The sequence below is a fragment of the Ictalurus furcatus genome, chromosome 14, assembly GCF_023375685.1.
Source record: "Ictalurus furcatus strain D&B chromosome 14, Billie_1.0, whole genome shotgun sequence".
NCBI classification, from domain to species: domain Eukaryota; kingdom Metazoa; phylum Chordata; class Actinopteri; order Siluriformes; family Ictaluridae; genus Ictalurus; species Ictalurus furcatus.
In genome coordinates this window covers 11,207,577-11,234,262 of record NC_071268.1, presented here as the reverse complement: position 1 = coordinate 11,234,262, position 26,686 = coordinate 11,207,577, and the positions used below count along the sequence as shown (strand labels likewise).

Genomic DNA, 26,686 nt, shown 5'->3' with positions numbered 1-26,686 from the left:
GGAGAGGGAGACTGCGAGAGAGAGGGAGACCGTGAGAGGGCGAGAGAAGGAGACTGTGAGAGAGAGAGAGAGAGAGAGAGAGAGAGAGAGAGAGAGAGAGAGTGAGTGAGAGGGCGGTAGAAGGAGACTGTGAGAGAGCGGGAGTGTGAGAGGGAGAGTGTGAGAGGGCGGTAGGAGGAGACTGCGAGAGTGTGCGAAGGTGGGAGAAGGAGAGTGTGAGAGGGTGGGAGAGGAAGACCGTGAGAGAGAGTGAGAGACAGATTTCTAGGTGCCTTGGTTTCTGTCTAAGAATTAATGCAGTAGTCTGTATACATGTGGACATCACCTTTTACTCTCTCCCTCTCTCTCTCCCTCTCTCTCTCTCTCTCTCTCTCTCCCTCTCTCTCTCCCTCTCTCTCTCCCTCTCTCTCCCTCCCTCTCTCTCTCCCTCTCTCTCTCTCCCTCTCTCTCTCTCTCTCTCTCTCTCTCTCTCTCTCTCTGTTTGTGTGTTTGTGCGTGTGTGTTTGTGCGTGTGTGTGTGGTTTAGCAGTGGATTAGACAGGATTAGTTTGTCAGTCATGCAGTTTGACTCTCACATTTTTCCCCTGTGTGATTACCACTAATCTACTGATGTCCTACACAGTGCAGCAGGTGAACTGTGTGTGTGTGAGTGTGTGCGCGAGTGCTCACATTAGCAGTACCAGTGCTGCTGTTTGTCAGCTTACTTGCATTATCTCAAAAAAGGAGACACTGTGGAAAATAAATTAGTCATCAAACACACACACACACACACTCCTGTTCCATGCTGTTTGTGGATGAGCGTGTTACGTTTTTCTTCGGTTTATTTAGCTGTTTACGCATGTCCAAGGCTCGTATTTAGTATTGTTAAATATGTTAAACTTTTTTTATTTTTATTTCTCAAAACTAAGTGATGAGAAGTGAGTTTTGAGAGATCAGGGTTTCTTTCCTCAGTCTTCTGTTGTGATCAGTGTGTGCTAATCGCACATACACGGCAGATGCAGTGATTATGTTGACCACAGCCGTGTCCCTGTAAGAATCGTCCCAGGTCATGCTGATGTCCTCCATGACGATCAGCAAAGAAGCTTCTCAGCGATGTGGAATTCATCATCGAGTACGTAGAAACAGTGCATGAACATGACCGTAAAATGCCTCTCACACCATCCGTGCACAATTGCCCAGTAGATCAACAAGAATCTGTGAAGTGGCAAACCACAAGCTAACGGTCCTTTTGGTAATGCTAATGACCGTTTAGAAGAGCTCTTTGGAGTAATTGTTTTTCAACACTCTAGTTAGAAACGACTCTACACACCTCCTCATGACCTTAATACAGCAGAATAGTGTGTTAGTGCCGCTGTCATTAACTCTGTTTCATAACCGGAGTTCATCTCCTTTTCAGAATTCTAGATCAGTGAATTCTAGATCTTTTAAACGTGTATGCGGTATAATCGCTCCGCCACACGCTGCCATGGAACTTCACCTTCAACGTTACAATAAACGTCAGTTTTGTGTTGTTTCTAGCTGCAACAAACACTTATTTTTATAGTCGAACCGGTTTTACGGTTATTCCCTGTCCCATTGACTAACCCAGGGATGGGCAGTTCCAGTCCTGAAGGGCCAGTGTCCTGCAGAGTTTAGCTCCATCCCTAATCAAACCCCAAAACAATTCTAACCTTCAGGATTACCTGAAGATTACAGGCAGGCGTGTTTGATTAGGGATGGAGCGAAACTCTGCAGGACACTGGCCCTTCAGGACTGGAATTGCCCATCCCTGGACTAACCAGTTTAAATCCCAATTAAGCGATAGCACACGAGTGAGAGTGCGATTAAACCGAATATCGGCAGCCGTGGCTAAATCACAGCCGTGGCTACATTCAACGTAACGTCACATGACTAAAAAAATACGTCATTGTTTTCGAGTATCTCCGTTTTCTCAGTCCACACTACAACGCAAAATCAGCGTTTTTCAAATGTATCCACCTGGGAAGAGCGTTTTTGGAAAGCTCCGTTTTCGCTGGGCAAAAACGGCGTCTCGGTGTGGACGTGGAGGAAAAGATGCATTTTCAAATTGATCCGGATGAACATAGACGCAGCCAGATACACACAGGGAAACATCTGTGCTGTTGCACTTAATATAGGCACTCTTGAAATGCTGATCAAATCAGCGGACCAGGACCAAGTGTTGTATAACTGCGGAAATGTTTCTGTTCCTTCATGCACGCTGCACTACATCAGTGACGCTTCCTTATCTTTAATCTGAACAAGTCAAAGTATTCTAAACAGAAACGATGACGTGTCCGTGCCTGTGATTCGCATATTTTACCATCACGTCATGATAGAAAAGTTGTTCAGTGAAACGTTATGTAATCGGAGGCCAGCGTTTATGCTTCCAGTTGAGATGTTTGTGCATCAGCAATGTGCTGCTGAGAAACACGTCTGTGCTTTGTCTTCACTGCACTACGTCTGTAGGCTCCGTTGCCGCTCAGATTGGCGTCTGTTTTATACGTGACTTTCTTCTCGATGATGATGCTCGACCGTGCGGTGATACGTTTTTGCACGTAAAGAGAAAAAGCGCGTCGTCGGCGCGAACGCTTTTTATTTCTCTGCCGAGGAAGGAGAGCGCAGTTTGCGCTCTCCTGTCCTCAGAGTCGTGATTTCAAGGGGTGTGTTAAGGTTCACCTTGATCCATCTTTTTTTTTTTTCTTCTTCTTCCTGTGTTGTGTAAGTGAAGAGTCTATACGCTGGAGGTGAATTCAGTTTGAATTCAGGGTTTGTTAACAAGCGAGAAAGAGTGCGCTACTTGCTTGTTTTTTGTTTACTAAAACGGCGTGTCTTTTTATGTTGTATTGTAGAGACGTATCATTTACTCCACAGCAGGTGGAACGCTGTAGTCAGACCTGACTGGTGAGGAAATAGCCACGTGAAACCCTGTGATTACACACTTTTAGGTGTTGCGCCGTGCGAGAGGCTTTCTTCTCAAGTGTGTGTACTGCATGCCTGTGTGTGTATAGGTATCAGTGGGTGCTCAGCTGACTGAATCAAATTCTGATTAGCAGCTTTCTGTGTGACCTTTGCAAAGTCCGAATGTTGACAGTCGAAGCTGCGTACACAAACCCCGCACACGCACGAGCACACACACACACACACAGTTGTGTATATAGAAATGAAGGCTCAACCTTATGAGAGTGCCTTTGTCTCAGTAACATATGGCTGCAGAATTTTAAGTGTGTGTTTTTATGGAAATCAAAAGTAGTCTTTGTTTGGCTGAGCTCGGAGAAGAGGGCGATACAGTGACGGTTCAAAAAAAAAATTGTGTGATAAGGGTGTAGAGAAACTGCAAACATTTCCACAACAAGGCTGAAAATGTGCTTCCTTTCGTCAACTGTCATTGAAGTGCGACACACACACACACACAGTTATTTGCCGTCACGCTTGTGCAGTTGCCTCATGTGACCGTTGCTTAGGTGACAACCACAGACCCAAAGTTGCGTTCATCTTTCGCTGTATTTTTGGTAAACTGCGTCATGGGGCTGTGTGATGTGACAGCTTTTATCATCAGCTAACACAGTTTATTCCCTATTATCTAATCTGTGTTTAGTTCAGCAACACGTCAAAAACATGATGCACAGGGGACATCACGGGAGAGACAAAAACCCCAGATGAAAAAAAATCCCGACAAACAAAAGCAGGTCTCGTTAATCCGTGTCCGTAAGTATTATCGTAAGTGCTGTAACTGCGGAACATTTCCACAGTGAGGGTAAATCAGCTGACTAGCATTCACTAGCTCACCCCCCAAATTACAGAACGAATAAATTCTTCACATGTTCAGCAAGAAATACACTTCAAGTCCACCATGCCTAGATACAAGTTCCTCCTGTAGTATAATAATGACTTTCTATAGCTCTGACTCTCATTTGCTTTGTTTGTGCTCTCACTTTAATGTAATATAATTCAGTTTTATTTGTGCGGGCGTTCTCACAAAGTGGCTTCATTTCTGCACGTTTCAATTGTAAACGTATAAATGTATCCCTTATGAGAGAGCCAGAGGCGACTCCCTGAGACGACACGATGAAGAACCCTTAATAGGAGACCAGACTCAAAAGGGAACCCGTCCTCATCTGGGTGACACCGGATAGTGCGATTATAAATCAGTTCTCTTCTAGAACGGCATACCGTAGTCAAAAACTGCAATTGTGTAACCGGGAACGTATGAGCAACTTATGAATATCAGCATCAGAGTTATTTCTGAGTTCATTATAGTTTGAATTTGAACTCTATTGTGTTGAAGTTATCGACTGTTCGTTGATGGAGTGCAAAACTGTCTAGTTGCAGTCTTAAGGCTATCCAAGGAACAACATCCACAGCCGGCTTTTCGGTTTCTATGCGGTACCATCGACAGTAATCTCATTGATCTTTCGGCTGTCCGTGTGGGGCCGTCCTTAGCAGCAGCGAGTGGTTTCCAGGTGATGAAGTCCAACCAGAAGTAGGACATCAGGATGGATCAGATCAGGCAGATCCAGAGTTTGAATTTGACCGATACCGATAATTAAGTAGGGGCGGTACCTGCCGATAACCAATTAATCAACCGATAGTTCTTGAAATTGACACCGAATGAAAACATAACACTCAAAGTGAAAAATTGCTGAGCTTTTGTTACAAAAATGAACAGTACTGACTGAAATGAACTGAACCATGAAAATGTACTGAAATAAATATTCATGCATATTAACTATTAGTAAATATTAAAGTAAATAAATGCTATGCATCCAGACTGAGCCAAAAAGTAACACTTCAGATAACAAATAAAAGTAGAGACCTCCAAAATGAATGATGATAAAAAAAAAAACAAAAAAACAAACACTTCAAATAACACAACAAAATTTGACAGTGATCAGTTGTCTCGTATCGTGGCTTTAGCACATCACTTCATGCCCAGTGGTCAGACTTCTTTCATGCCTGAAGTTGGGGCTTGATGACATTCGATATCTCTGAGCAACAAACAGCGCAACAAAGCATCTTTCTCTGCGCTGTCCCTCGTCTGTGCTCACCTAGCAGATGAACCCTCAAAACGTGACCAGAGGCTTAAATGAAGAAAATGTGGTGTTTATCAGGGCGACTTCACTATACAAGAATCCAGTAAGTATCTCTGCTGTTGTTCAGTACAGCACACTGGCAGTTTATATCATTTTACTGCAGTTTTGTAATGAGGTCAGATACTGCTAATAACATGTTTCGGTTTATTCACACCCCTGACTTCAGTTTTGCAAGCGTTCCTCACCTTGTTAATGAGTGAAAAATGGACTAAATGCTAGTGACTAGCATCTACAATCAACTTGTAACCAGCTTCTGGTATTTTTTTTTTTTCTGGTTATGTATGTTTGGCCACGCCCCCTCCTGTCCCCCATCAGCGTCGCTGCAGCGAGACCCTGGGTGTAATACTGAGGGCTGGAAGTGGATAGTGAGGGGGTAATAAACCAAACTGTACACCGCACGCACACACTCACACAATCAATCCTTAGCTGCTACGTTTTTCATTGAGAGCTGAGACCCTTAAGACATGACGAGAAGGGACTCACTCTCGCACGCACTCACACACGCACACTCACTCTTGCACACACTCACTGTCGCTCGCGCTCACTCACTCGTGCACACACACTCTCACTCGCAGTCCCACACACTCGCTCACACACACACTCACACTCACACACACACTCACTCTTGTACACACTCACTGTCGCTCGCGCTCACTCACTCGTGCACATACACACTCTCACTCGCAGTCCCACACACTCACTCACACACACACTCACTGTCGCTCGCGCTCACTCACTCGTGCACATACACACTCTCACTCGCAGTCCCACACACTCACTCACACACACACTCACTCTTGCACACACTCACTGTCGCTCGCACTCACTCACTCGTGCACACACACTCTCACTCGCAGTCCCACACACTCGCTCGCACACTCTCACTCGCTCACACACACTCACACACACACACACACACAAACACACACACACACACACACACACTCACTCACTCACTCACTATCTCTCACACTCACTCCTTCACGGTCTCTCACACTCTCACAGTGCAGCGATATTTGCTAATATTCTGCCTGACCAATATGACGCAACTTCCCTTTTCTGTTTAATGCAGTGTTGCACCCCATGTGGATTTTGCTATGCTCTATAATATATCTATTCTTGTGTGTTCCTGCTCGGCACCTGCTCATTACTGGAGAAGCCCCGTGGCTGACTTTGCAGATTGACCAGATCAGCTGTCAGGCCTGGGTCAGGAGCTGCTGCTCTCAGGATTGCTTCACCTGGGCAGCTTTGTACATATTTGTAGACTTTTTCAACTTTTTGGGGCTAGAAACACATTTTAGTGTTGTAGAGAGGGAGATAAAGAGAGCTAGAGAGACCGAGTTAGAGGGTGGCAGAGAGAGAGAAAGAGAGATGGAGTGTATGAGAAACCCCACGTTGAGCAGAGCTGGTTGCATCAGCGTTGACGTGAACACATTTCAGTATTGTGTTTAAAGCTCTGTCTCTCATCACATCCTCTCTTGTCTTCTCTTATTCACTTATCATTCTGCGCTGACTCATTATTTGGCTTCCTGGATTGACGAATGTGGACACAGTCCGTTGGTGGGGAATGCACGCTACCCCACATGCACACCATCAGGAGAGATTTGTTAGCTGTGGTGTTTGTTGTCGTGGTAACCTCAATAGCAACCTGTGTGGTTACTGGGTGAAAGCAGATCGTTGGGGTAACAGGAAGTTTGTTTTTAATATGCACTTTTCATATCTCTTGCATCCTGGGTTCATCAGTGCTTTGTTAGATAACGCACATTTGACTTTACTACTGAGGAGTGTGTGTGTGTGTGTGTGTGTGTGTGTGTGTGTGGGGGGGGGGGGGGGGGGGGAGGGGGGGACAGGTAGTTAGTCAGTCATGCATGAAACAGAAATGACTAGACAGATTAGACTAGAGAGAATAATGCTATAGAGAGAGAGAAAGAGGGAGGATCTCTCAATACGCGCACACTTGGAGTACACCCGTTGCAATTATGTGCAAGCTGTCAGCAAAGCTGCTCCTTATCTCTATCTCTCTCTCTCTCTCTCTCTCTCTCTCTCTCTCTCTCTCTCTCCCTCCATTACTGCAGTCCTGCAGAGTTACTCACACTGCTTCACCCATTCACACCCTCATTTTTAACGACTGTCATTTAGGACTACAGTGAAGAGGTTCTTGTTCAGATCTGGAAAAGTATTGGAAAAGCTCCTCTGGAAAGTTTAATCAATTATCCTGAAAAAGAGTTCTGAAAATGTCTGGGATTTTATTTCCACAAGCAAAGGCCAAGAACCCTGGGAAATTACGATTCCTTCTGTAATGTGGCCTCTATCTTATTGAGACAGAACATTCGAGTGGGGAATAATAGACTTTAGTATTAGCCATCAGGATTCGGCCGGATTGTCAAGCATAGCATGACGTTGGTAATATTTTTGTCAATATATATCTAGCACACGTGCTTGTTGAACATCCCATTCCAGATTTATCCCCCCTTTGTTCTTACAATAATCTCCACTCTTCTGGAAAGGCTTTCCACTAGATGGAGCGTGGCTGTGGTTGTGGTCATTCACCCACAGGAGCATTAGTGAGGTCGGGCCTGGCGCACAGCCGCCATTCCAGTTCATCCCAAAGGTTTTCAGTGAGGTTGGAGCTTCATGGGAGTTGCTTTCTGCACAGATGCATTGTCATGCTGGAACAGGTTTGGGCCTCTTGGTTCCAGTGAAGGGGGACTGTAATGCCACAGCATGCAAAGACAATCCTCCGCTTCCAATTTTGTGGCAGGATTTTGGGGAGGAACCACATACATGTGTGATTGTCCGGTGTCCACATACTTTTGGGCTTTTAATGTATGTACTGAAAAGACTCACCAAAAGCAATCCCACTTACCACAGCAGGAAGTTTTTTTTTTTTTTGCTGACTTTTAGTTGGTTCCCCTGGCGGTGTTTTCCTGTTCCAGTGCACACGTCTACTTTGCACCCTTCACAAAACATTGTCCTTGATTAACATTTTGTCCATGTGCTGTGATGTTTACTAAATAAGTGAGGAATAGAACACTTGTTATAGAGGAATAATCCTCGGCTGGACGCTAAGCGAAGATGCAGTTACCAGCCTGTAGTTGATTTGGCCATAACGGCACATCCTGATGTTTTATTCCTCTTATACCACAGCAATTTGCCAGTGAATACAATTTATTTATTAACGATCATTTGGTGCTTTTTATAAGTTTTGAGTTCTAAACTTAATGTTGTAAACGACCACAGATCAGGTTGGTTCCTGTTAATCGCTTACGTTATAGCAGCTATGAATAGTAGTTCCCTCACCAGTCACTGTTTTTTCCTCTGTATAACATGATAAGAATAAAGAGACACAGATTATCAGGTTACTGAGAAACCGGAAAGCGCAACACTTTGTCATGCGTGCAAGCTATTCTTATTCAACTAGTTAATAAGCACATTGTGCAGCATCTTTTGCTGGGAAATGTCAGATTTTTCTTTTTTTAAAAATGATTAACCCTGTTGAATTTGCTACAGTATGACCAGGGACGGACTTTAGTACAGTGTTGTGTGGCTGCAGGAGATTGTGTTCCTGTTCAAACTGCTGTAAACGTTCTACAAAGTAGCTGTTGAAATGCATTGGGTGATGCTGTAAACTGTGTGTGTGTGTGTGTGTGTGAAAATGAGACTTCCTGTAAGAACTTTGCACAGGAAGTGGCCTGCCGCTCACAAGGGCGTGCCTGTTCTGCCGTGACTCCTGATGTTACCTCAGCACTAAAACGCACACATGCTCACACGCGACAACAGACAGTCGTCTCCATGGCAGCGAGGGAATGAACCCAGCCCAAATTGAACACCACCGATGGTTGACGATCCACAGCTGGAAACTGCCTGTCTGCTTTCACTCTCCTTTTAGAAACACGAGTGCTGCTGCGTGTGAAAGAGCCTTGATTAGCCCAGATATGTGCCAGGTTCACACCGAGGCATTCCACAGCTATCAGCTTTTAAACATTCATTTCCAGATAAGCACAACTGTAAGCAGATGCTAGTACTAACATCTTCAGTGTGAATAGTTAGAACATCTGCTAAATAGATTGGAATTATTTTAGGGAAAACAATGCCGTGCCTAAACATGGAGCATGTGAATGATCTCAACTCTTTTTATCTGAGGTGCCATGCTTGTCCTGTGCCATTTAATTTATTCCACAAAACAAATAATGCACAATAGGCTTTCAACAAGGATTGAAAAGACTTCCACTTAGGATTCAATCTTGACCCTTTAAAACAAAAGCACCGCTTTCTACAGTAGATGGCATCAATATGGTGGTTTTCCTAAACTGAACACCCAGCTGCACTCAGACATTAAAAATATTTGATTAATAACAGAATTAACAACTCATAATGCTCTAACGGGAAAACTTTTGTTCCCGATGCTTAAGCTTACACGTTTTAGGCCCTATCCAAATGTAAAAATGTATAGAGTTTTCAGCGGACTTGGGTGCTGTCTGCGTTCTGGGGGCGTGGTTGTGATTGGGGGTTTGAAATTACTCAAAGGAAATGTTAAGTTGTGTTAAATTGTTCATGTTGTTTTCGGCCCTCTTCCTTACCATATTTGTGACAGGAAGCTGGTGACACTTATTATACTTGCTGTCCAAAGTCTGTTCATTTCACCAAATAACCTGTTTGAGATTTAATAAAAATAAATGGCTTTTTAGCTTCATTTGGCTTAATGCGTGCCATAAAAACACTTGGGTACTGCCCCAAAGCTTTTCTGTGGTAAGGAAAACCCTGGGATAATTTTGAAAGTGTATTTATTGCTCCTCTGATTTCAAAATAAATTCTAGGTCCTCACAAACACTGACTACGTTTACATGGACAGCAGTAATCTAATTATTGACCTGATTCTGAATAAGACAATATTGTGATTAAGGTGTTGCGTTGTTTTTAGAGTATTCCTTTCATGTTCCCGTTTTACATGTTATAGAACATAGATCGATTAACGGCACACGTCATTACGTCCTCACACCACGCCGTGTGACGTTCCCTCCAGAATTTGACGTATCGACATACAGTTGGTCTTCGTTATGGTCCCGTATACAGTTTTAGATGTTTCATTTTTAATTTTACGAACGCTTCAAGTGCAGGTAATTATTTGTCATGCTGCACGTGCAAATAGACGATTGCTTGAGAGCTGTGGGCTGCATCCCAGAGCGCATATTTACCAAAATACATGTATATCTCCTACTACATAGTAAGTAAGTACGCGGTTTGGGACGCAGCCGTGCTCTCTAGTTTGCGATTAAACGGTTGAGCACTGCCGTGTGTGTACGTGTCCTGTCACAAAATGCGGTGAAAACTCCCACACGATGTTAATAGTGAGATTGAGGTGTGTACATGTCTGTAATGCACATCCATAATACGACTAAAACAGGAATACCCCACACGTCTTAATTCCATTTGTGTTTACTTCGAGTATGACTTAAGGTCATCAATAATCACTGTTTACATGCTAGTTTCTTAAATCAGAGTATCGTATTAATCGGGTTAATATCGGATTATCGTTGTCCATGTAAAAGTACTGAGTGTTTTTGAAAGTATCTCAATATGAAAATGCAAAAAAAAAAAAAAAAAAACACTCACATGAGCACAGCAGCCAAATGACAGCATTTCATAAACTGTTAAGTCAAGTCCAACACCTCAAGAATAACATTGAGTATGCAGAAAAACTGCAATGTGGTTAAGTTTTCAAATGAAAAATGACAGACCACATTCACGTGTGGCTCGGTTATAAACTACTAGAACTACTGCTTCAAGGACTACATGAATACCAGAAGTGAAAATCATAGGTCTTCTCCAAAAGCTCAGGTTCTCAGTGTGGTTTGCTCTGGCTGAGCAGTGGATTCAGGAGCAATACACAGCATGTATCATATTCTGGCACCTTCACATGAGAGTGTAGGAATAAAAAACAGAGAAATTATGTTACAAACACGTTATCAAATTAAGATTACAGACCGCAAGATAACGACCCGACCTGCAGCCGTGATAAACGGCGTCCCAGCACGTTCATAGCATGCACACACACACACCGACGCTGTGATGTCAGAGTTTTCAAAAACATGTTTTTCTCATTTATTCTAAAATGGGGTTTTATTATTTCTCCAGCCTGGAGGGTGTTTTTGCAAAAGCTTTGTTTTCCGTGATCCACATGTGTGGACAGGAAGCCAAAATTTACTGTAATATGAAGGCTTCATACGTTAGTTTCACCATACAAAACGTATTTGCTGTATTTACAAATGCTTCAGTCGGTCTGAAGGAATTTATCGCGATTGCACATCAAATCTATTTCTATATTCAGGTTACAGCCATATTCCGAATACGATGTTTATATGCGTACGGGCATCAGAATATTCCTGTATACATGGTTGTTGCCGGAGTTGCCATTCCTAAATACAGTTGCAATCAAAATAATTTAACCCCCATTGCAAAAGAGGTTTATTGTCAAAATTTACAGACTTCCAGCTGTTTGAAATGAACAAATCAAACAAAAGCAACTGAAATAGTTCAACACAACATATGCTTCAAGCGGTTTCCCCAAATTCAACTGAAAATGCAACTTATAATTATTTCTCCAGTTTCAGAATTATTCAACCCCTTCATGGTAAGCATCTTTAGTACTTAGTAGAGCACCCTTTAACTGTTATGACCTGCTGCACACGGGATGCATAGCTTCTGGCAGCGTTCCTGAGGAATCTTAGCCCATTCCTCATGAGCAATGGCCTCCAGTTCAGTAATATTCTTTGGTTTGTGTGCTGCAACTGTCGTCTTCAGAAATCTTCTTCAGAAAATCTTCACCAGAGATTTTCTATGGTGTTCGAGTCAGGTGACTGTGATGGCCCTGTAGAATCTTCCAGGACGACTTCTGCAACCAAGCCTTGGTGGTATTTGAGGTATGCTTGGGATCACTGTCCTGTTGGAAGGTCCAATGACGCCCGAGCTTCAGCTTCCTCACAGACGGCATGATGTTTTCTCCTAGGATTTCCTGATGCTTCAATTAATCCATCTTGCCTTCCACACACTGCAGCTTTCCAGTGCCAAAGGATACAAAGCAGCCCCAGAGCATCACCGAACCACCACCATGCTTGACTGTGCACAGGGTGTTTTTCATTCTTCTTCCTCCAGACATGCCGCTGATCCTTTGTGCTGAAAAGTTCCACAGAACAGAATCCCAAAACTTCTGTGGCTTATTTATGTGATTTTGAGCCGATTTTCTTGTGCTTTTGTGTCAGTAGTGGTGTACATCTTGGAGTTCTGGCATGGAAACCTTCTGCGTTTAGTACGTGCCTTACTGTGCTCACTGGAACCTCAGTGCCTGTTGCCACCAAGTCTTGCTGCAGATATTTTGCTGTCACTCGAGTGTTTGTCACAACCTGCCTTCGCAGAAATCTGGTTGCAGCCATTGATGGCTTCCTTTTTCTGCCCCGTCCAGGTATTTCATAAGTTTTCTGCCTCTAGCCAGTTCCGGTATTTCATGTTTTCCAGCTCAAGCACACCTGGTGCAACTAATGGAGCCCCGTTTTGCATGTTTGTGCTGTTGGGAAGGGATTCTATTCAGGGGGTTGAATAATTTTGAAACTGGAGATGTTATAAGTTGCATTTTCAGTTGAATTTGGGGAAACCACTTGAAGCATTCGTTGAACTAGTTCAGTTGCTTTGGTCTGATTTGTTCATTGCAAACAGCCGAAAGTCTGTAAATTTTGACAATAAACCTGATTTGCAGTGGGGGTTGAATCCTTCTGATTGCAACTGTACCTAGCCTACAGCTAAGCATCTCTTAGCACCCACAGTTCCTTGTGTTACTGAGCATGTGCATATTATCTCCTTTCAGTGGGTTTTCTGAATGAGGCGTTTACACGCAACACATTTCTGATGAAAACAGGCATATTCCAGGGGTGGGAATCGAATTTGGGGAATCTGAATATTGTCTTAATCTGAATCGGCGACCGGAACGCAGCGTTTGCGTGAATTAATATACAGTAACTATTAAAAATATTGCCAGATTCCCATTAATATTGGAATGTTGATGTGCATGTAAACGTAGTCGGTGGTTCAGCAGTGTGTATCATAAACATGGCACTTGAAACCATTCTCTTCATACACAATGCAGCTTTCAGATGCATTAATGGCAGCTTCTTTGCTGCCTCACACATACACTCAGTGTTTCCTGTGTTTTTATCTCTAGTGAGTCGTGTGTGTCTGGTCTGTCATTTGTTGTGTTGGTTGCTCAAGCTTTCTCCAACTCTGTGTGTGAATAATGGAGATAGAGAGCACACTGTATTGCCTCGTAGTCGTTTACTGTCTCCACTGAGTCGTCTTTCAGGCATGTAATTAGCTCTTTAGCGTCAGCACAGTAATGCACATCCTTCATGTAGAAAAATTAATGTGTTTATTTCTCTCTCTCTCTCTCTCTCTCTCTCTCTCTGTGTTTTTGTCCTTAAGCTAGAGGCTAATCAGATAGTAATCTGTGTGGAATAGTTTAGGTCAGTCAGAAAAATTACTCTGGAGGCTGGAGGACTTGTCTCCCTTTTCCCTTGATGTGTATGTATATATGAAGTCTTTTCTCAAATTGCCTCTGCGTTATGAGAAAATGATTTTGTGCATGTCCGTGTTTACCTATGATTAAAATCTATAGATGTAATTATGTAAAGAGGCGAGTCCACAATAGAGCAGTTAGGACTCTGGAGGATCTGGAGATATCTTTTAATGAGCAGTAGTCATAGATCACTTGCTCTCATCAAGCATTATGGAAGACTTGGTGCTATTGGGAGTGTACACAAAGTACTAAAGGTAGCAGTGCCAATAATTATGGGATGGTTTAAATGTATTTTTTGTGGTAAGGGAATTAACCGCAGACCTTTTAAGGAGGTGCAGGAGGTGTGACCCAGGGGATGTGCATTTGGTTGCATAGTAAGTGCAAAGTGTTCTTTTGCTCCATGGACACGATTAGATTGCTTTTCACAGCACACTGGTTCTTTATTAGCTTCACCACGGACACAAACACTGCAGAGGCTGCCACATACACACTGCACGCCAAAAAGGCAGGAAGCAACACAAACGTTACACTGTCACGCCACATTTCAGCTTTAAACAAGAATGTGTGTGTGTCTTAACAAGGAACATGTGGCTTTGACTACATGTCTGCAGCAGCAGTGTGCAACATTTGCATTTAATAGTTTTGATCCCTGCCGTATAATACACACCGGACTCTCTCACACACATGCTTCTGAAGACCTGATAAGCAAGCGCGTTAAATATAAGCTTTATAACTAATCAGAAGTCTATGTAGAAGATTGAATTGGTTTCCTCAAAAATACAGTGGGGCCCAAATGTCAATTTTTTAATTATAATTTGAGTGAAAAGCAGCATTTTAGAAAAATTCGACATGAATGTCAGAGTTTCTGGGTTATTCGGACTCGAAACCTTATGATCCATTTTAGATCAAATCATTCGGACTGTCGACTGAGCACGTGCTTCAGTAGAAGAGATTAGCCACGAGGGAAACCTGACCAGTTACCATGGCCGATATCGCAAATGTGCTTACATTTAAATAGGGACCTAGAAATAGTGCAGAATCTTGAATATTAAATATATTGAACATCTTACTTTCTTTGTTTTAAATATTTCAAAATTCTAAAATTCTCCAATTTTAAATGGGGGAGAGAAAAAATCCCAGATTTTCAATGTGGTCTCAGAGTTTTGGACCCCACTGTATGTAAGAGTACATTATTGTAAACCAGAGAAATAGATGTGTTTTGTAGGTTAAAAATAGAGCTGTGTATATTATACTAACAAGCAAACATATCAGGAAATTCTACCATTCCAATTGTGGCAATAGCTAGATTGTCCTGGAAAAAATGGTTTATCATTTTAAAACGCATTTCCCAAAGCTTGGCAAAAGAAAGGGTGGAGGAGATGATGTTCATTTTTTTCAGATGCTCTTTGGGTGGAGGAGATGATGTTACTCTTTCTCAGATGCTCTCTGGGTGGAGGAGATGATGTTACTCTTTCACCCTGGCCAGTCACAGCCACACTAGCCATCTGTGGGCATGGTATGAGTTCATGTGTGCGGAAGAGAGCAGATAGTAGATTCCTCCAAGCGAGTTATGCTGCCCTATGATTCTGCATGAGCAGCCGTTTGAAAACTCGGGGGGAATCACTTGTTGGCCTTCACCCTCCCCAGCTGGTAACGGGGGAGAGCTGGCTGGTGGGGGGGAATTGAAGGAAAATGGCGGGGGGATGGAGGAACCTGGTTTTCGCCTGTGTGAGAAAAGAATGAGCGTCAAAACAGAACAGCATAATGGATAGGTTTTTAATGACGCCCATATTTATTCATTCGTTCTTTGTTTATTTATAGCCTTTGTCAGGTTCATGACGAGAGAGTGTTCTGGCCATGTTTATGTTTACATCTATCTGTGATCACGTGACTTGTGTCTCATGACTCCTACATCAACATTTATTTCCATCCTGTTTCCATCACTCGTATCTACAGCCAGACATCAAAACCTTTTTCTTTCTGTTCCCTAGTATTCCGACTTTGTTTTTGTTTTCTGTTTTAAAATGTGGATTTATCCTTTCATGTTTTTCTGTATTTTATTTTAATTTGCATTTTAAAATTTGCGTGAAAAGGTTGGATTGAAGATCCCAAAAACCATTAGGCAAATTTTGTTCAGTCGCTTTATTTGTTTTCACAGAAAAGCAATGTGTAATTACAGTTTAGTGTAGATATTGCTGCTCTGTTTGTGTTCGATATAATGGCAACAATATTGAGTTCTCAGAAATAATCCTTAAACAGCCGTGTTGATTTATTGCTCAGCTGACGTTAAACCCACTTACTTGATTTTCATGCTTTCGGTCTGTAGTGTATACACACACCTGGATGAATCAGATTAACTGATTAACACCCTCAGTACAACCTAGATATAATTATACTACACGTACCTGCTAACTAGCACGTAGTCTAAACCTACTCAACTAACATGACGCATCAGTGTTCAATATGAGCACATCGTACTAAAACAGTGCTACACAATGCGAATGACAGAAGCTCTGATAGAGCAGCAGGTCCCTGCTTGTGGGTGGATGGGTGTGAGTGTGTGACGTCGTTGTTTATTGTTTAGATGTGGATCTGGAAGATAGCATGTGCTGTTAAACCTGCTCTGTGTGTGTGTGTATGCATATATATGTGTATGTATTAGGGCTGCACGATTATGGCTAAAACGATAATCCCGATTATTTTGATCAATATTGAGATCTCGATTATTTATCACGATTATTTTAGGGACAACATATTTTTATTGCACTTTCACATTTAAATAAACAGACCGCTGCTTTCGCCTCCATGTTGTGCTACATTCCTGCTAATGTACAAATCTTTGCATGAAATTAGACTGGTCCTTAAAGTGCGTCATCTCGTCGAAGCAAAATATAAATAAAATAGTACTTAAAATATAGGATAAGTAAAAATAAAAATGCCATCAACCAAATGAAAATATGCAATCAAATATAACTATGCAACCAAATGAAAACAGTTCAGGCGCATGCAGAAAAGGCAATAACAGTGTTTACAGGAGGAGAGACGCAGACAAATCACCCAATAGAGTGGCGCAGGGGTGACGTCATTTTGTACCGGAACCCGGAAGTCATCATCGCACCGGTTCCCTCGACAAAAACCCAATGGGATTTTCCCGTAGGCTTTTGGATTATTGCAAAAAAACACTAACACGTTTTGTCCATCAAGATAATTTTCACAAATCAACACAACGTTTATGAAGTTTGAAGCCGAAATACAATCGCCAGAAATAAACAGCTAACCGTACGCTATAAACGAACTACACCACGGTCGCTCGACTTCAACATCACCATCACCAAGCTTCAGACAACTTTTACAAACTTGATTTTAAACATTTTCCATAATACGGATTTACTCTGTGGGTGAATCTTCATCCACGTTTTTTGGGCGGGGGGGGGATTGTGAGAACTAGTTTCAGGGCTCCACGGTAACAGTTTCTTTACAATTACAAAATTACAAAAATTTAGGAGCACAGTCAAAAATTTTGTAGCACGGTTGATGTTTAGGTTTTTTATTATTATTATTATTATTATTTTTTCGAGATGGTAATGTTAATGTGCCACAATAAAACACAAAAGTAGGCATGAGAAAACTTGAGCTGGTCAGTTATGACAGAATTTAGGAACTTAGTATGAGCCATTACAAATTACTTTACCTTCTGATAAACTAAATGATATTTTCAGTTAACTTTACAGACTGTATGCAAAAAACAACCGTTAACCTGTTCCACCTTGTAAACAAATACAATAAACCTCAATGTTCAGTGTTTGAAGTCTGCTCCTCTTAAATATATTTAAAGCTACACTATTAGACATTTCCCACTGTCATGGTTCTGGGCTGGAGTCAGTTCTCGAACCGCTCTGTGTATATTGTGTATATATCTGAATAATCTCATATAGGATGTGATTGGGTGAGTTCATTTACCCGTCAGATGCAAAGCGCTTTAGTTTAATGGTGTTCATTAGGGACGCACCGATCAGGATTTTTACAACCGATACCAATCCAGATACCAGTCTTTTTTTGTTTAAACTTTAATCAGGAACTCTGTCATAAACAGTTAAATGTAAGCTCTCTGCTCATGGTCATGGTTAATTGAGTTAAAATAATAGCAGTGAGAAATACTGTTGGTTAATTGATAAATAGAAAAAAAAAAAACAAGCATAAAATATTTATTTTTAAATATCTTAAACAATAAAGAGTCCTAATTCAAAGTAGATTAACACAAAAATGATTCATATTAGGAAAAAGGCTAATAGCCTTCTAATGAAATAGCGAACTAAGCTTAATGTCAAATTCATATTAAATGCAACCCATAGTAATTAAATATTTTCATATTCTCATTTTATTTATATTTTACGAAGTTATTATAATATCTATTTTTTATATATTAAATGATTTCTTTATAACTAAGCACATTTTCTGTCTTTACATTTTAGTAGTTTTATTTATTTTTTTTCTTCAGTTGTTCCTTATAGATCTGTTCCCCAGCACAGTGTTGGAGGATTAAATCAGAACATGGAAACTGGAGTTGACTTTTCCAGTGATATCTGGCAACCCTGAGTTTAAATTAATTCAGTGCTGTAGTAGAGTTGGTGTAGAAGGAGAGCGGCAGTGTGCTGTATGTTTACAGACCGAACAGTTGCTACTCTTGATTAGTGAGGAATTATTTAATAAAGAGGTTTCAATTAAACCCACCTTGTAGCGTTAGCATTATTATTAATTTACTCCGCCCGACGCCGCTGTGTCTACACGAGCAGGTCACAATTGCAGTTTGGGAGATAGGGAATTTGAAGCAGATGATGTACAGAGTTACTCTCATCATCATAATGGCTTCTCTGCAGTATTTCCACACTTGTTCGGTTGACTGAGGAGATGAAAAGCAGTGTGAAAGTAACTGTTGTGTGGTGTAGATGCATTTTGGACTTCCTGTAGTTTTTATTCTGATTGTATTATACAACTCCGAACAGGTCACTCGCACCGGTGCAAATAAATATTTATTCGCACAGTCGCACTGTTGAGCCCTGAGATTATCTGCAAAGTTTTTTCCTGTTCGGCGTGATAACGTTTAATGTCCCTGACAACCTCTGTAGTGCTCGAGCGCTAAAATGCTAAACCGTTTCCGGGTTTTGGCATTACAAAATGCTGATTGGCATTTTAAATGCTCTATGCTGATTGGCTGTAAGTGTAGGAAGCGCTTGATTTGATCTGCTGCGGAGTTTTCTATGAGCGGAGGACGAACTTTAAACGTCAATATCGCAGTCGATCATGTTCATGTAATCGTGGTCAGTCAAAATCGTAATCGCGATCGAGATTCAATTAATTGTGCAGCCCTAGTATGTGTGTGTGTATGTGTATATATGTATGTATGTATGTATGTATGTATATATGTGTGTATATATGTGTATATATATATATATATATAGTATCTCACAAAAGTGGGTACACCCCTCACATTTTTGTAAATATTTGATTATATCTTTTAATGTGACAACACTGAAGAAATGACACTTTGCTACAATGTAAAGTAGTGAGTGTACAGCTTGTATAACAGTGTAAATTTGCTGTCCCCTCAAAATAACTCAGCACACAGCCATTAATGTCTAAACCGCTGGCAACAAAAGTGACTACACCCCTAAGTGAAAATGTCCAAATTGGGCCCAAAGTGTCAATATTTTGTGTGGCCACCATTATTTTCCAGCACTGCCTTAACCCTCTTGGGCATGGAGTTCACCAGAGCTTCACAGGTTGCCACTGGAGTCCTCTTCCACTCCTCCATGACGACATCACAGAGCTGGTGGATGTTAGAGACCTTGTGCTCCTCCACCTTCCGTTTGAGGATGCCCCACAGATGCTCAATAGGGTTTAGGTCTGGAGACATGCTTGGCCAGTCCATCACCTTCACCCTCAGCTTCTTTAGCGAGGCGGTGGTCGTCTTGGAGGTGTGATTGGGGTCGTTATCATGCTGGAATACTGCATACTGATCATGCTCTGCTTCAGTATGTCACAGTACATGTTGGCGTTCATGGTTCCCTCAATGAACTGTAGCTCCCCAGTGCCGGCAGCACTCATGCAGCCCCAGACCATGACACTCCCACCACCATGCTCGACTGTAGGCAAGACACACTTGTCTTTGTATTCCTCACCTCGTTGCTGCCACACACGCTTGACACCATCTGAACCAAATAAGTTTATCTTGGTCTCATCAGACCACAGGACATGGTTCCAGTAATCCATGTCCTTAGTCTGCTTGTCTTCAGCAAACTGTTTGCGGGCTTTCTTGTGCATCATCTTTAGAAGAGGCTTCCTTCTGGGACGACAGCCATGCAGACCAATTTGATGCAGTGTGCGGCGTATGGTCTGAGCACTGACAGGCTGACCCCCCACGCCTTCAACCTCTGCAGCAATGCTGGCAGCACTCATACGTCTATTTCCCAAATACAACCTCTGGATATGACGCTGAGCACGTGCACTCAACTTCTTTGGTCGACCATGGCGAGGCCTGTTCTGAGTGGAACCTGTCCTGTTAAACCGCTGTATGGTCTTTGTCACCATGCTGCAGCTCAGTGTCAGGGTCTTGGCAGTCTTCTTATAGCTTAGGCCATCTTTATGTAGATCAACAATTCTTTTTTTCAGATCCTCAGAGAGTTCTTTGCCATGAGGTGCCATGTTGAACTTCCAGTGACCAGTATGAGGGAGTGTGAGAGCGATGACACCAAATTTAACACACCTGCTCCCCATTCACACCTGAGACCTTGTAACACTAACAAGTCACATGACACTGGGGAGGGAAAATGGCTAATTGGGCCCAGTTTGGACATTTTCACTTAGGGGTGTACTCACTTTTGAGATAGTGTGTGTGTGTGTATATATTTTAATAAAATATCAGTTGTGAAACCAGTACTGGTTTAAGGGCTGTGGCTCGGCTCTGTGAGTGTTTGGGGAATGTCGGACTGATTGATTGTTAATGGAGGATTGCAAGTGTGTGTCACTGAGGTGTGGTGATCATTGCTGAGCAGATTTAACAGGGTTGTGTGTGTGTGTCTATTTGTGTGCACAGAGGAATGTTAAGAAAATTACGCTTTACCCTGGATAGAGGTCAGAAAAGCAGGTCTAGCAACAGTTGATATAATGCAATAAACGTCCGCTGAATGTTTGTGCTCATTTTAAATGCATTATAATTTCCAGCCGTTATTATTAGCGTTGATAATTAGGGAATTGAATTGCCTTCTGCCTGATTTTAATACTTGAATATCTGTAGAAGTTAATGAACAGCTATTTACAGAGGGGAATAATACTTCATTAAACACAGAGTCCTAAACAGTCATTTTCCATTCAGCTTTTTCATTCATTTGTCTTCAGTAAGCGCCTCCTGCTGGTCAGCGTCACAGTGGGTTCTGAACAAATCCCAGAACCACGACGCGTGAAGCCCGGATCAGACGTCCATCACAGTCAGCACGCACACACACACACACACAAGGGCAATGTAATCAGTTCACCTGTTTGTTTTACAGACGTGATGTAGTGAAATAAGGAGCAGAAATATTAAATGTACTGAATATCAGCTCAAGAACTCGCTCTGTTGTACACGTCATACTGATTCACCAGCTAGGGAGCTGATTGAGACGCACCTGTTAATGTGTGTCTCTGCTCTAGTAATGGACAGGTTTTTTTTAAAACATTAAGCCATAGTATTGAAATACATGTGCGTGTTAAATTGAGAAGAAAACCGGCGACGTGTATCGGGATCACGGCGTGCGCTTGTGACGTGGTTATGAATTGATAGCTCTTTGCTACTGCAGTGAAATTACGTCTCTAAATTATGTTAACGCAACATTTCAAGAACATTTCTGTAGGACGTTTTGTCCTCTGAGCAATGTTCCAGGTGCTGGGTATAATCCATCACAGTGTGGCATTTTACTTCTTTATGTGTTTATACTTTTTAATTAGTGACAGTGTTATTGAAGCAATAAAAGTTACAGTTCTTTATTTATATCTAGAAGATATGTGGTAAGGAATGTGATCGATGGACACGGGCCCGGGAGCCACACGGCATGCTTACACATCCCGTAGTCCATCTGCACAGCTGGTGTTAGTTCTTCAGGAACAATATTATACGATACAAACGAGTGCGGTACTTTCTGGTGTGTGTTTCGGCAGTTGTTGTTTACCCGCAGGAAAGCTGTTTACAGGCTGCGAAAGGTTTTCCTGATGGTCCGTTTACGCTGCTGCTCTGCCCTCTTGTGACAGATTTAATATATTGCTTTTATTTATTTTTACTTTTTTTATGTTTATGTTTATCTGTATATCCATCAGTCTATTGATCTTCCTGATTGTCTGTCTATCTACAGCTGATCTTGTATGCCGAATGCCTTATTGATTGATAGCTGTTGTCTCACTGCTCTATCATTTATTTTCTCTGATTTATGGTTCAGTCGATAATGTAAAGCCTGTAATTTTCAGGATAAATGATTTCTTTCTTTTTGTCCCCCTCCTTGTACAGACCTTCAAAAGACTCATTCCCGATGAGGTAGGTGTATAAGTCAGTGTGTTCCCACCCCGTCCACATGCAAACGCATTGTGAGTGTGTGTGTGTGTGTGTGTGTGTGTGTGTGTGTGTGTGTGTTGCTTGGCTAACTCCCCTCACACTGTTAGTTCCCACATATAATGGCACGCGTGACTTGTATCAACCCCCCCCCCCTTCGCATCACCATAATCTCCATCCCTGTTGCCCTTTCACTCATAACCCTTAACCCCCACATCCTGTGTGTGTGTGCAGTGTCTAGCAGCACTGCTTCTTGTGTTGAAACATGCCTGTGTTTGTCATGAAGCCCTTTGAACCACCCAGTGTTTAAACTGCATTCTGGAAGATTTCCTCTACCTTTAACAATAATAATAATAATAATAATAAACTATAAACAGTGCTTTTATCTCCTCAATGAGCTACAGTACCTCATCTCCCTGTGCATGTTCAGGCCAGTCATGGTTTTAAAGGAATACTCCTGTTTTACAACATATCTCCTCTATTGAGTCTGTGAACTCAACGTTTCACATCGATTGAACATTTCTAATAAGGACTATACAGATTCCCAACAGCCAAGCCCACTTCCCGAAGAGTGGAGGTTATCACCACGGTAAACACGGACTAAATCTGGAGCGGGATGTACGGGACGAGCACGTGCGGGAGTGACGGTCAGGTGTCCACAAACCTTTTGGCCGTGTTACTCGTGCCTTGTTTAAAGTGGGAATATATATTTAATATTACAAAGGGAATTTTCTTCCAGTTAGAAGCGGGAGATATTAGAGAGAACAGCTGGTAGAGTTAATGCCGTACGTGTTCCTGCAGAGGGACATGAAGATTTCAGCACAACACAGATGTCCTGCCTTTCCCCGCTGGTGTTTCATTGCTTTATTGTAGCAGAGGCGAGTGATAAACGATGCCACGTGATACAAACCATGTGCATAATTTTTCCTCTCAAAATGTTTCCAAATACAGTTCCTTGCACATTTCGACAACCGCATTACCTGCTGAATTTCACTGCTACAGTTTTGTAGATAAAAGCAAAAATGTTATCGATAAGCTGCTGCCGACCTTCAAATCTCAAATATTTTTTTCACCAAACAATTTGCTTTCATGGAAAAAACCTCATTCATCTCTGAAAGCTACAGTTATACAGGATTCATTAAATCAGGTTACAAAATGCACCTCAACGTCCCTTAGGACCTTCAGACCATTTAGACCATTTCCGTTTGAAGTGAATTTTGGGTAAAAGGTTTTTGTTTTTCTTCTAGTAATCCCACTTAGACTACAGAAGCGATAGATAGGAGTATTCCTTTATAAAAGAGCTGCTGAACTGACTTTTCATTGCATGGTTGTAAACAATAGAACTGATTTCATTCAGCATTATCTTTCAGAATACACCTCTATACTAATCTACACCTCGGTGACATTAGCAGAGCCTTAGAGCTCCTGTTAGGTGTGTGTGTGTGCGCCTGTGTGTGTGTGCGCGTGTGCACGCCTATGTTTATGTGCATTCGTGTGTGTACGCGTGCTTGTTATGCTGTGGTTAGATTTGCTGTGTTGTGACTGTACAGTTTTGTAACATTTTGAGATTTAAGCTGAATTTAGCTACCCATGTCAAACGATATACTGTTTAGGAGTATAGTATCTGATTCGGTGTGGTGAGGCTTGATGTCCTGCAGTGCCACCTACTGGCTGCTCTGTGCCATACTTTTACTTTTTAAAGCAATAGTTTGGTGAAAAGCAGAATTTTGCCCTTAGGCTACTTCACCACTGTAAAACACGATAGCCTCATTAAGTTATGTGAACGTAATTTCTTCTCTTTAACTCCAATTGTTATGACATGATTTGGATATTGTATTCACGTTTATAAGTTCTCAAAAATGAAACTTAAAGTAGTCCATCGTCTTGACTCGGAAAACGTAACTTTTTTGAGTTGGAACAAAGTTTATCTTCAAGCTGAGTTTCCTCACGTTTTTAAGTTGAACCACCTGAAATGTTATTATTATTATAATTATTATTATTATTATTAAATATAAGTTAAGTTATTGTTTTGTAGGGATATAGGCTGACCCTAATGCACACTACAGGTGGGTGGTGGAGTGACGCTTCACTCCAGTGCACCTTCAGCTGTGATGTAGTCAGTGTGTAGTGTGTGCTTTGTGTGTTAGAGATGCGGTCATTGCAGCTGCCTGGCTCCACCCCCAGTGACCTCTCTGGAGAGTACTCAGCTAGGTACCCTCACTCTGACCTTTGACCTTTCACTGTGTGGCAGCTGGAGCGGTTCACAAGCATGCGAATAAAGAAGGAGAAGGAGAAGCCGGGCACGACGAGTCAGAGACACTCCTCTGCTGTGTTGTACGAGGTCCCATCCCAGGCTGCCATGCTGCAGGACCACAGTGACGACTACATCCTGGAGCTCTTCGAGCAGATGCTGGTGAGACAGTGCATGTAGCTGTGTGTGTGTGCGAGAGAGAGGGAGGTGGCTGTCAAAGTCACTTAAAATGTCATTTGAATTTCAATTGCTTGAAACACTTAGCATTCGCATACATTAGAATATTAATGAGCGTTTAATTTTATACGGCTACAGACAGAGTGAAAAGTAGCACTAAGACTACCCCACACATAATGCCACATAAACCAGAGGCAGTGAAAACTATTAAATATCATAACGTTAGCATAAACTTTAATGTTTCCAATTTTTATTATTTTCTCTCAGTAATGTTTCCTGGATATCGTTTCTTAAAAAAACGTTAACTTAAAACAATAAATTAAACATTTTTAGGTGGCTTGTCTGCATTAGAGAACAACTTTTAATCATTTAAGTTCCCAACACACACAATTAGGAGTCCCAAAGTACTTTCATTTTATTATATATTAGAGATGCACCGACATGAAAATTCTTGGCCGAAGCCGAATATAATAAAAAACTCGACCGAAGGCCGAATACCGAACACGTTTTTTCGCGTTTGTTCCATTTATTTTGCCATTTTTTTCACCATTGCATAAATTAAATAGTCAAAATGTGCTTTTTACTATTTTGTCTTGCTTTTCAAAGAAACAATCAATTACAAAAATCTACAATTTCAAAATATTTATTTAAATGAACATTTTTTTTTCAGGCCAGCAGGCTTAGGCTACCAACAAGGCACAATATAACTTTAAATAAATAAATTAGCAAAATAAAAATATTTTGATGTGGTCATCTTTGAGCCCCCCTTGAATAGCCTATGTTAGGCCTATAACTGACCGCTGAAAGAGTGTAACACTCTGTAGCCTACAACAAAAAAAGTGCATTGACAAGAGTGCAAAAAAGTGGATGGACCCACAACAAATGAATAATTGTCCTAGACATATGCCTACTTCTTTAACGGCCATTCTTACATCTTTCTCTGACACTTTAAAATGCTTCCACACTGCCGACATGTACACATACCGGATTAGTGTAGTCTACTTTAATCCAAGTGGAACATTTCAAGATTCAGTCACAGAAAACAGTTTCACACCAAACTGTTTACTTACATTTAAGGTCACTTTAAGGATCGTGTGATCTAAAATATTTAAATATGCATTTTTTTCACTTTGAATTCATTAGTCTGATGAATTGGAACAGTGACATTGACAGCTGTAATGTGTGAATAAAACTGAGTAATTAACAGTTATCTGGTGCGTCAGGATAATTTACCTAATTATATGCCAAACTGCATGATTGACCTTCTTAATCACAGCGTCCTTCATCTGTGTTCTCTCGCTCTCTCTCTCTCTCTCTCTCTCTCTCTCTCTCTCTCTCCAGGTGGACATGAATCTGAATGAGGAGAAGCAGGTGCCGCTGAGACAGAAGGACATAGCCATAAAGAGAGAGATGGTCTCTCAGTACCTGCACACATCTAAAGCTGTAAGGAAAACACACACACACTGGTCCGTTACTAAGGGCAAACCTCTAGGTCAATGAATTTCAGCTCGTGCTCTGGAGACCCCTTGTGGTGTAACAGTGCGCTGCGGATGAAGAGGCAGAGTTCACTACGCCGCTTCTCCTGATTTAACTCAACCATTCATCTAGAAATTTCCACAGATCACGAGTATGAAATAACCACTTGTAGTTAACAAGTCATTTCTCTAGAGATAGACCTACAGCATGTGATTGTGAAGTTGAAAGACATCTTTAGCGACTTTCATATGCTAATAATCCTGCTATCTGATTCTCTTGAACTGTTACAGAAGCAGTCTGATATTAAAGTGAATATACTGGATTATAGTGACAGTCAGATTTCAAGAGATTCAATAAAGGATTTTAGACCAATCATTATTTAAAATATGCTAAACACTTTTGAGTCGATTAAAACATTAAAGATGCTTGATTTAACAAGGAATGACGTTCTTAACTCACGATTAGGAAATCTAATGAACATTTGTAATTCAGTGTCTGGAGTGAAGCTATTGACTGATTTGGCCGCACAGCTTTTGTAGTAAGAGAAGTGC

At 41.6% G+C, this 26,686-nt stretch overlaps 1 protein-coding gene across 3 annotated transcripts in view; it reads left to right on the top strand.

Moving 5' to 3' along the window:
- The window catches only part of LOC128617866 (protein diaphanous homolog 1), an 84,812-nt gene that overhangs the window by 19,211 nt on the left and 38,915 nt on the right, over positions 1-26,686 (top strand). For 2 of the 3 annotated variants that reach the window (XM_053641060.1, XM_053641062.1), the window contains 3 exons: positions 22,190-22,216; positions 24,483-24,644; positions 26,001-26,102. In XM_053641060.1, the coding sequence (XP_053497035.1) occupies positions 22,190-22,216; positions 24,483-24,644; positions 26,001-26,102 (291 nt within the window). The remainder of the gene's footprint in view (positions 1-22,189; positions 22,217-24,482; positions 24,645-26,000; positions 26,103-26,686) is intronic. The other variant, XM_053641061.1, reaches the window with a different exon arrangement.